This window comes from Dipodomys ordii, unplaced genomic scaffold (genome assembly GCF_000151885.1).
Source record: "Dipodomys ordii isolate 6190 unplaced genomic scaffold, Dord_2.0 Scaffold303, whole genome shotgun sequence".
Taxonomy (NCBI): domain Eukaryota; kingdom Metazoa; phylum Chordata; class Mammalia; order Rodentia; family Heteromyidae; genus Dipodomys; species Dipodomys ordii.
In genome coordinates, this window is record NW_012267519.1 from 148,067 (window position 1) to 160,098 (window position 12,032).

A 12,032-nucleotide genomic window follows, 5' to 3' on the forward strand; every position below is an offset into this window, starting at 1 on the left:
ACTCAAAGCTGAAAAACCTGTAAACTATAGCTACAGCACCAAACTAGAACCAAAACCAATATAATGTTCCCTAAAATACATATTCAGGAAAAATCCATATAATGTGAAGGTAGTTTTAAAATTTAAATAAAATTTGACAGTATTAGCAGCAACTTTATAGAAATACAAAGCTGTGTAAAGAAATATTATGGACAAGTATACAACACAAATGAAATAGCCTAGATGAAACAAAGAACTTCCTAGAAACAAAGAAACCAAAAGAACTCATTTTTACTGTTTTCCTCCTTGAAGTCAATTCATTCCATATGCTTACTCGCCCTACCACCACATACACACACAGGGAAATAGTCTCACAGCACTAGGTGGAAACCTAGAGACCAGGGGAGGCTTATCACAAGGCAGGAGGAAACATGAGGGCCCAAGACATTTCAAGCCCTGGCATCCAGTCTCAGCCACCACCTCCCATGGACACCCTTTCCTGGAACCCAACTTCTCCAACAGCAATGACATGAATGCTGCCCACAGGATGATTCTTGGCTTCTGTGAACCCCTGGACAAAAGACAGACCTGCCTAACATCCTCATGTTTGGCTGAGGGATTGTTTCCTCTACAAATCAACGTGGTGATGCTAATCACCTGGAAAATTGGTCCTCAAGCAAATGCAGTATACAGAAACACTCACTCTCTCACCTTAACATCTAGCCACTTTATGCCACCTCAGTCTCATTCTTGAAGTATATGTCTTTCTTGACCCTTTCCCATGTGTGTAAATGTACCTTTCTGCCTGTCCAAGTCAGAGTCTGGTCACATGACCCACCATTGGCCCACATGACCCTGCAGTCAGCTTGTCTGCTACAGCTCTGCAGCTTGAATGACAGAATCTTCTGCCACTGGGTTTGAGTTGCTTCACGTTCTGACTCTGGTGAAGATGGAGAACCTAATATTTCTGAGCCTGGTGAAGACAGAGGGCTGAAATTAAGGCTGGATTAGGAGCCAAAGCCTCTAGCCCTATGCCTGGCCCTTCCATCCTGGAGTATCTGGTCAGTGCAGAACAGGTCCTGAGGAATTTGGACATGAATTGATTTTTAGTATTTTGGATAGTTTGGGGGAATATATGTGAAAATACACACACACACACACACACACACACACACACAATCTATGTTGACAAATATTGGTATGTTTCTACTAGGAAGAATATCCCTTTTAACATTTGTATTTTGTAAAGGGAAGCTAAATTGCCACTCTGTATTACTTTCATATATTCCAATCAGGTGAAAAAGGCATTTTTACACAGTTTCAAAACAAACAGATTCTGGTTCAAATATTTCCTAATTTTTGGACCCACTTTCAAAACCAACCTTACCTTCTCTTTTGCTCCTGTCTGAACATATTACACACTTCAAAAATGTTTAAAGAAATAGCATAGAATCAACTCAGTATGTTTGACAAGTTTGACGTTATATTACTTCTCTAGATAATTTTGCAATATTTTGGCAAACAAGTTCTATAGCTGCAGTATCTTATATCTCTTTCTTATTTTTACATATTATGTATCATTATAGAATTTTCCACGATCAAATAATATACATTTGCCTTACTGCATCCTACTTACATTTGTTTTTTTGGGGGGGGGTCCTGTTGAGGGGCCTGAACTCTGGGCCTGGGCACTGTCCCTCAGCTCTTCAGCTCAAGGCTAGCACTCTACCACTTGAGCCACAGCACCACTTCTGGCTTTTTTCTTTTTTGCTTATGTGGTGCTGAGGAATCGAACCCAGGGCCTCATGCATGCAAGGCATACCACTGAGCCACCTTCCCAGCCCCTTACATTTGTTTTTAAATGGAGTAATTTTTCCATGCATGATAGTAGCCTTTTTATTTAACAAATGATGGTAAGCATCAGGGCTTGTCTTAGTTCATTTAAAAACTTGACTCATCACTTTTAATAGTTGTATATTTATGATGGCACCATCATGACTGTATCATCTTATTGACTGAATTAATTTTTGTGCTTTCTTAGCTTATTCTTTTATGCTTTTGGTAGTACTGAAGAAACAACTACTCTGAACATCCGGATTCAGCTTCTCAGCATTATAAACCTTACCTCACCCTTTATCCCTCAGTGTATGTTGCCCTCTCCTAGCTAGGCAAATAGACACATCACATCTATTGGAGTTTTCCTAACTCCATGTTTTTCTACACTCAGGGTGCAACTTAAATTGTTTTTTTTTTATCTGTGAAATATACCCTGAGATGCAGGCATTGTAATTTTTAAGATTAAAACTGAGGGGCTGGAAGGTGGCTCAGTGGTAGTGTGCTTCTCTTGCATGCATGAGGCCCTGGGTTCGATTCTTCAGTACCACATAATCAGAAAAAGCTGGAAGTGGCACTGTGGCTCAAGTGGCAGAGCACTACCCTTGAGCTGAAGAGCTGAGGGACAGTTCCAAGGTCCAAAGTTTAGGCCCCATGACCGACAAAAAAAAAGATTAAAACTGAGAAAAATACTTTTGTATTGAGCTTATTAATCATACATTAATATTGCATATATGTGTGTCATCTTTGTATCTGTATTTTAAAGTTCAAGGAAAAGGGTAATTTCTGTTAACTTTAGCATAGAACTTTATTGAAACACAAACAAGACTCAAATAGGTAAGCTCACATCAGAACAACAATGAAGGGCAGCTTATTTATGATGGTTCAGTTCACAATGACCTCAAATACTAAATTTCACAATCTGAACGAGTACCAAAAATGTGATTTCATTTGTAATGTTCATTAGGCATCAAAAACATGTTCCAGCTTACACACAGAATTGAGTAAAGATAGTATCAGCATCAAAGATGTACATTGCAACACCATCAAGTGTGAAAAAACACAAAGCATTACTCAAGGATCTTAACACAGGAACTTTATAAGGACAATCAAGAGTTAATCGTATTAATTCTCTTGGTCTGCTACAGGGTGATTTTGACTGTTAATTTTGCTTTGCAGTTTCTTAGCAAATGTCTCAACTTCATGGAATGTAGAAGTAAGTGTCTCCAGACAGAAATCATCATCATCATCATCATCATCAGTGAACTCTGTTTCTTTTTTTATATTGTTACCAATATTCTCAAATATAGCAAGAACAATTTGAATATTTTCATTTGTCTCTTCCCTGTTAAAGAGGTCTATAAATCCTGATGCTGATTCAGTACTGAGTAATTCTTTTGTCATGGTAAGATTTTTGGATAAATTCAGTAGCATTTTAAGAATATGAAACCTTGTTTTGGTGTTTCCTACAGTTAGCAAAAACAGAAATCCAGACATATAATTGACAACAAGTGTATGGTAATCAGTTGTAGTGGTGAGATGTCTAATCATCATTAATCCAGACAACTGCTCAGGAGAATCCAAACTATAAGCAAGGGTTTCTTCACAAACCTGACACACATATGTCTGAATAATGTTTAGATTTGGGTAAGTTGGTGCCATGTGAATCATGTTTTCCAAAAACGCTGTCCTAACTCGAGAGGATGGATAATTCAGCAAGGTTTCAATAAGTGAGACAACACCAGAATCCCGAAGAAAATCTCGGGTAAATGGAGAAGCACTTCTCATACCCATTGCAATTTTACATATTTCATGAATAAAAGGATCTCGAACTCTGTCCATTAGTAAGAGGAGTTCTTCAAACTCTTCAGAGTCAATTCTAAGATGGCACTGTATGCAGCTACAGGACCATTTTTCAGGCTCTGTACTCTCTCTGGCTTTAAGATGTTCTCGAATTCCCTGGACTGACCGGTAGGAGGGATCGTACTGAAATGGGAACTCCTGTTCAGACTGCTGCAAAGATTCCTCCTCTTGCCCTTCTGGGCTAAGTTCTACATACTTGGACTTCCCCCCAAACATTTCACAGAACAAAAATGCTGCTTCTTTTGGAAATTTAAGAGGGCTTATTGATGGGAAGCCAACCCAACCCCATGGACCAGACTTGAATTGAACAGTAACCTCATCCCAGGTCTGGGGTCTGTGTGAAGGATCAGGCTCCTGATTAAATGAACAGTTAGACTTGCCGATGGCCTTGAACACTGAGCTAGGATTTGTTTCAAAATGAGCCTCATCTCCTGCCCAGAACCAGGACCCAAATATGGCCTCATCTACATCAGGTACTGTTGTGGATTCACAATTGGCTCCATCACCAGTATTGATATTCACCTCATCTTGAGAGCCAGACCCAAACTCAACAACTGCTATCTCCTCATTTTCTGGCCTGTATTCACAGGTGGGCATAGTTCCAGTTTCTTCAATAGCCTTATCTCCAGACCAGAACCAGGACTCAATAATCATCTCTCTGTTGTCCTCTGGCTTGAATTCACAACATATCCCTGCTTCTATACTGTTTTCTTTTTCAGCCCAGAACCAGGGCCCAAAAATAGCCTCCTCTTCAGTCTTTGGCATGGTTTCTTCTACTGCTAGAGAACCAGTGTCTACACTGTCCTCTTTAGACCAGAACCAGGACCCAACAATGACTTCCTCCTCTTCAGGGTCAGGCTTGGACTGAAAGCTGTCCCCTGTCACTGCCTCCAGACTGGACTCTTCTTCCCAGAACCAGGACCCGATAATGACTTCCTCCTCATCAGCTTTAGAACTGTTTTTGCTGCAGGATTCAGAATCTCTAATGGACTCTTCATTGGCCCAGAACCAGGACCCAACAGTAACTTCTTCCTCACCTGACAGCCTGTTCTCTTCTCTAACATCAGTTGGCACCTCAAGCCTGTCCTCTTCCCCAGCCCAGAACCAAGAACCAATTAAGTCTTCCTCAGCTTCAGGCCATGACTCTCTGTCAGTTGTCTCTATCATGGCTTCCTCTTCTTTCCAGATCCAGGGGGTAATTGTGTTTTCCTCTTCAGTTTGTAGCTTGACTTCTCCAGTTTCATTATCTATACTGCCCTCTTGTGAAGCCCATAACAAGGACCCTACATCAGCCTCTGGCCCTGCATACTTTTTTGACCACAGCCTGTTGTTCTCTTCCTCCTCTGGTCTAGACTCCCAGTTTTCTCTATCAATAGGATACATATAGGAGCCTTCTTCTGCCCAGAAGCAAGAACTGTTATCAGTATCCTCAGCCTCTGCCATGCGTTTGAATCTGGGACCAGGGCCATATTTCATCCTGGCCTGTTCTCCAGCCTCAAGCCAGGATGATACAATGTCCTCCTTTTCATTCTCCAACGTAGACTTACTATTAACTTCAGCTTCTGCACAAGCATCTATTTTGGCCCAGAACCAGGGCCCAATTGTGGGCTCCTCATCGTTATCCCTTGTTATAATGTCACAATTAGCTTCAGCCCCTGAATCTATATGGTTTTGGTTTTCAGACCAAAGCCAAGACACAAATACTTTTTCTTCAGGTTCTGGCTTAGACATTTCTTCAATCCCAGTGTCTATACTGACTTTTGTATCCCAGAACCAGGGGTCAATAATTTCTTGTTCTTCAGACCTCAGAATGGACTCATAGCTGACTCCAACAGAAGATTCCCCACTGGCCTCATCAATGCCCCAGAACCAAGACCCAAAAATGGACTCTTCGTCAGCCTCTTGGTTGACTTCTTCACCAGCCCAGAACCAAGAACCAACAAAGATTTCTTCATCATTAGCTGCTAGCATTGAGTCAGAGGCAGTCTCAGTTCCAATTTCCATACTGACATTCTCCTCAGTCTCTAAACAGGAATCAACAACAGGCTTTTCCTCAGCCCTCAGTCTGAGTTTACTGCTGGGCCCAGTCCCCATATTAGCCTCTTCAGTCCAAAACCAATTCCCAACAATAGGCTCATCTTCTAGATGTGGACTGGATTTGATTATGGCCACATCCTCCATGCTGGCCTCCTCTGTATCCCAGAACCAGGTCCCAATAAGGACCTCCTCTTCTGACATGGCTTCTTGCCCGACTCTGGCTCTGGCTCTTGCTCTGGCTTCTTCCTTTGCCACTGTTCTGGCCCTGGTTTCTTTCTTGGTCTTGGGCTTTAAAAATATATTAGCCTTTTCTCTTGGCCATAACCAAGACTCTTCTTTGATTATATCTATAGACCCAGGCATTACATCATTGCCGGTTTCCCGCCTGGCCCTGTGCCGGGTCCTGGTATTTGCCTCTTTTCTGGTTCTGGGTTTAGAACTAGATTTCCCCTCTTCTCCAGCTCTGAACCTGGACTTCATATTATTTTCATATTCAGAACCAGAACTAGAATCAACAGGCACTTCTTTCTTAGAACTAAAGTGGGACATGCTATTGGATTCTTCCATGGACATGGACCAAGTATTGGTCTTATCCCTGGCCCAGAACCAGGATGTCTTAACAGACTCATCCTCAGAACCAGAGCTAGACACGAAATAGAGCTCTTGTTTGCATTTGTGCCTATACATGGTATTTGCCTCTTGTTTGGCCATGTACCTGGACCTGGTACTGGCCTTTATCCTGTTCCTGGGACGAAATGTTGGACTGACTTCATCTTCACTACAGAACCAGGAATTCACAGAGGATTTATCTACCCATTTGAAATCAGGATTCTGAAAGGCCTCTTCTTTGGATGTAGACCTGGGGCAACACCAGGACCCAATATTAGTGATCTCTTCAGACCCAAATGAAGGCTGGAATCCCATTTGGGGATGAACTTTCTTTCTAGAAAATCTCTCAGTGTTCACATTAACCACTTCTCCATCTATAGGCAGACACCGAGTGTTACCAATTAACTCAGAATCAGTATTGGCCAGTGGAGAGGCTATGGAGTTGGTATGAGATTCTTCCCCTCTCTTAGATATTGACTCTGCCCCACACTTATTCTGCGCCCAAGCTTGGGAACCATTCTTACATCTTGACCTAGGAATTGCCTTTGATTTATTCTTACTACGTGTCCCATCTCTTGTACCAGACTCAGTTTTAGACCTTGCTCCAGGCATAAACTTGGTCTTAGTTTTGGGCCTTGCTCCAGTCATTACGTGGGTCTGGGTCCTAACCTTAGGTCTAACTACAAGAGGGACTTCATTTTCTATTTCAGCCACATTCACAACTTCTCCATCCTTCTTTGAAGGCTCAACCTGGGCAGTAGGTTCAGTCTCTGCTCTGGTCATGGTACAAGCTAGAGAAAAATCCAGTTATAGAACCCTGCACAAGAGCCTAACCACAGATTTTTAAGAGAATTGTATCTTTACACTCTGGTCTTTCAATGAGTCAGGAATTAAAGTAGGAAATAAGCAATCAGAGTAAATCACCAATCTCACAACAAATAAGATCCTACCAAATCACAGTCTGAATGAGCAATATAGATACAGTGCAGAGGAGGCACAACCAGGCTGGAAGAAGACAGGTGCTTCCTGGGTAGGGGTAGACCACTTGAGGGTGGTAATCAGAAGCAACTCCAGCACCACCAAAGCTGTAACTATAGGTGGATCTAGGGAGAGAGAATGAAACCAGGAATTCAGGCTCATCAAATTCTGGGATTTCCTGTAGAAACTTACAAAGGGAAACTGCTTTTGAATAACAGGAGGGGCAGTCGAGGTATGAGAAAGTGTTTCTGTTCCTCCAGCCTGCTAGACAACATGTATGTAAATGGTAAGAAACAGTATTGGGAATGGTGAAAAAAACTATTACAATTTGAGAGCCATGTGAGCATAAAACAGGACCCTAATCACTCCAAGACTCCCACTAATACTGTTTAGTCTCTACTACACAGACCCAAAAGTGAATTCATTCCCATACCAACCTTCACTGTTGTGATGCAACTTGCCCAACTTTCTGTGTTCAAGTGGTGATAATCCCCACAGCAGACTGCAAGGGGTCCTGTGGACAAACACACAGGATAAAATGAAGTCTCAGTGTCTAGTATATTGGCACAGAGCCTGGCTTCCATCTCTCAGTTGAAGGATTCAGTCTGTCTAGAGTTTCCCACACCATAGTTTAATCTCTCAGCTTTTATTGGTCACAGTTGAACCCAGAATTCCTCATTATTCACAAACCTCTGGCAAAAAAAGACAAGAAATGCTACAGCAAAAAGCAATTTTAGCAGACTGTACAGGTAGAAGTAATCTTGCAAGCACAGGAATCACAGCCACTTGCCTGTTGGTCTTCAGTAGCTTGCCCTACACAGTCCCCTTCCTCACCAGTCTCCAGATATTTGAGCCAGTCTCCTGGTCTGTTCTTTTCTTGCAGAACTGACCAGCCCCTAAAGCAGGCCTATAGACAAACAGATTAAAAAGGTGATGCAATGAGGAAAGGATGGTAGCAGCTGAGCCCAGTAGACAGAGCAACACGGGCCAAGGAGAGGAGTTGCCATCTGATCTGTCATTAAACATTTCAGATTCTGCTTGTGGAATGAGCCTGTTTTTCTTTGGCCCCTGCTGCAGGGCTGCAGAGGTAAGAGAACCTCTTGACTCGTGACATCATGCACCTGCCATCAATGCCTTGTCCAATTCTGAGGATTCACCACTAGGTGCGCCACATCCCCTTCCTCTGCGCAGCAGAAAATGGGGGAAGGGCACCACATATTCTAGAAAACAGGTTCTGAAGTGATCCTGGTATTGACGACTGCCATCATCACCTCCCAAATCCCATATTCCCAGACTCCCAACTTGGAATGGTAGGGGATAAAGGCAGGGAAGTATGTAGAAGGAGGTAAGGGGGAAGATTAGATAGGAGGTATTACTGGATGCCCACCTGCTCAGATTAGAGTCCACCCACCCCTGGCAGGTTTCAGGCTAGCCCCGATGCCCACCCTCCATCCCCACGCACCTCCAGAATCCCAGACTGTTTTCTGCTCCTCTTTTTTCTTAAGCCTCTCCTTGACAGATGCCCTCGCAGAATATGTCAGACCTACAACGCAGAAGACTTTGACACCAAAACTAAGCCTGTAGGAATGGACAGCACCCAAGGAACCAGACCCCAACAGGCTCCTTTTCTGAACCAAGGCCAGAGTGGGGAAGGGCATCCTCCTCCCACCAGTTGGGCTGGACCTAAGCACAGAAGCCTGCACACCACCCCCCGCGATCCCCCAGGACACCCCAAGACCCCATCTCCCTCTGACATTTCTCCCTCACACACCCCCTCCCACCAAAGCACAGCCTTCCCAAGGCATAACCAACGTCCAGGGGTGAGATACGGGCGCTTTGGAAGTTGGCTGGGAGGAGGTCAGCTGACTGGCCTTCAGACCATCCTAGAAATGCTGTGGCCTCCCACTCAGCCCCGGGCCCGCCAGACCCCCGCGGGTCACCGTCTTCGGGTCCCCAGGGATTCCGGACTCTGCACACCTCTCTGGAGGATCCTCTGGGCCAGCTTGCCTCCTCAGCGTCCAACTGTCAAGGTCTGGGGAAGAAGCTGTCAGCCTGTCAACAAGGGGAGACCCACCCCGTTCCCTCCGCACACCCTCACTTGCCTTCGCGGGCTCAGGGCCCAGGGAGTCAGGCCCCCCTCCACTCCGGCGCTCCCCCTCCACTCAGGCGCCTTCCTCTCTTCTCTCAGCAGCTGCTCTGTGGGACTCCCACTGCTTTCCCGAGGAGCCCAAGCGCAAAGAGGCAGCCAGTCCCCAAGCCTCTGCAGCAAGGCCGGCAGGGGCTGCGCAGGATGCGGCAAGAACCGCTAGCTCCGAGGGTTTCGGGAAGGGGGGCGGAGGGATACGGCCGCGTCAGTGCTGGACGCCCCCTCCCAGGCCCACCGTAGTTCCGACCCGGGGTGGGCGGGGCCTGCACCAGCCCCACTCTCAGGGGCGGGCTCCCGCCACTCGCCCTGCCTCCCTGCACCCTGCACACCCTGACGTGGCGACTTCCACCACTTCCCTGCCTCTGTCTGCTAGGCTTCCCGGTGCTGTGCTCGCTGAGGGCTAGGGGCTGTGGCGGCTGGGGAAGCGGTATCCGCAGGTCGGGAATCGCTGCGCTGGAAGGAGCAGCGGATGGATACCAAAGCCTCCCCTTGGTGCTTTGCACCCCAGACTGCGCAGTGCCTCTCCCCTTCTCCCTTCTCCCCCCTCCCCTCGCCAGTCTCCGTGTCCCTCCTCCTTCCTGTAGGAGGGGGAAAAAGGGGTCTGGACTGCAGACAGATGGGGAGGAAACATGTGACATCAAGACATAGCAACAAGCAGTGTGGACAAGGGGCCTCTAGGAGGCTCTGCCATGTTTTGCTTTGCTTGCTTCATACAGCCATGAAGCAAAGCAAGGCATTTCTGCCTTTAAGGGAACAGAGGTGAGGGCTCCCATCACAGGCCTCATCACTGCTCCTTTCCCAAAGCAAGACTGGCCTACTACACCTCTAGCCCTAGGAAAACAGCTGCTGGTTTAGGCCTTTCCACCAGAGAACTCCATTGGTCATTCAGCTGACTCCACAATTGCTCAACAAAGAAGGCCTTTCTCTCTCACCAGACACAGGGGGTCCTGTAGCCTGGCATCTTTTCACCCACTGTCATGTGTCAGGCCTGTTCTGGCTTCTTGACTAGTGTTTTCTGTCAAAGCTTGTCTTGTCAGTGGGGTCCAAACCCCTCATCATATTTGGCAGTGTGGAACTGTGGCAAGCATTTAGCCAGTGTGTGTCTCAATTGTAAACACCTGTCTTTTTTAGGGGAAGAATCCATTTCCTCAACACAGGAACATGGCTAGTTTTGAGTCCTCTGCTTTTATTCTTACCTACATCCTCCCTCCAATCTTGAACCTCCCCTTTCCCTGCTTGTTATAGGGGACCAGTGGAGCAATGTGCTTTGTATAGTGCATTTTAAATATCATGCAAATACTTCTTTCTTGTTTGGTAGATTAATGACTTCCCCAATCAGAGCCATATTCCATTCTCTGCAACACCTGAATACATTACTATATCTGCCAAAAGGTAATTGAGGTTAAGGAGGTAACTAAGTTTGCTATTTGTTTGCTAATCAGTTTGCTACAAATTTATTCTGAATTATACTGCCCAGTGTAATTGCAAGGGTAATTTAGATGTGGCACAGGATGGTAGAAGTGTTAGTGCCTGAAGGGAGCATCGAGAGAAAAACACTTACTGCCTTTGACAACGTCAGGCAACAAGAGCCAGGAAATGAAGGTATGTCCCTCGCAAATATACATGACATATTCTACCTCCTATAAACACCAGAATGAAGTTAGTTCTCACTGTATCTTGGCATTAGTGTAATGAGATCTTTCTCACCCTCCTGCAGTATAATACAATTTGTGTTATTTCAATCCATTGAATGTGTACAAATTCATTATCTTAGCAATGATCTCAATTTTCTTAAACTCCATTCCTATATCCTGTCTCTTACATGAATGTCATTGACTGTTACGATTTTGGCTCTCATCCCTCACCACTACATACACAGATCTCCTTCTGTCTGTTCAAAAGGTTTGTCTAAAACACCATTAGCATAATTTTTCTCTTATCTGTTTATATACTTGTGTTTTTTTTCTTTTTACACTACTGGGGAATGAATACCAGGCCAGTCTTCTACCACTAATATACATTTTCTGTCTCCTTTAAAAATTTTTGATAGTCTAAATAGTTCAGCCTTGCCTTGAACTTACTTTGTAGCCCAGAGTGTCATTTAACTTGCAATTCTCCTATATTAGCCTACAGAGTAGTTAGGATTACAGATATGAGCATTACAGATTGTACCCTGTAAACGTAGTATCTTTCCACCAAGGCATTTATTGACTGAGGAATGGTTCCATCAATAGTTGGCAAATTTCTTTTTGTATGACTTCAAAATATGTGTCGGATAATCTGTTGCCAATTTATGTAGAAACTATGGTCATTTAGTAAACATTTGTGAACTGGAAAATGCCCTATTTGAGGCATTTTATTTATTTGTATTTGACAAATTAAGTATTATCTTTAGATGATAGTGCAAATAGAAGACTGAAGATGATGACAAACCTTTATTCTGAGTGCTATGCACTGCTTACTTCCTGGAAAAATGCATTCCAGCCCATCAATTTGCAATGCCCAGGGTTCTACTTCTGCGGACCTCATCTTCCACCCGTATAACTCTTACCTGCCCCTGAAATCTAAGTTTCAGAAATACCCCACA

General features: G+C 44.5%; 1 protein-coding gene across 1 annotated transcript; it reads right to left on the reverse strand.

Moving 5' to 3' along the window:
* Positions 1-2,629: 2,629 nt before the first annotated feature.
* On the reverse strand, positions 2,630-7,283 carry Gprasp1 (G protein-coupled receptor associated sorting protein 1). The gene has a single exon (XM_013036576.1). The coding sequence runs from the start codon at positions 7,102-7,104 to the stop codon at positions 2,938-2,940; it is 4,167 nt and encodes a 1,388-aa protein (XP_012892030.1). The 5' UTR covers positions 7,105-7,283; the 3' UTR covers positions 2,630-2,937.
* Between the last annotated feature and the right edge of the window lie 4,749 nt (positions 7,284-12,032).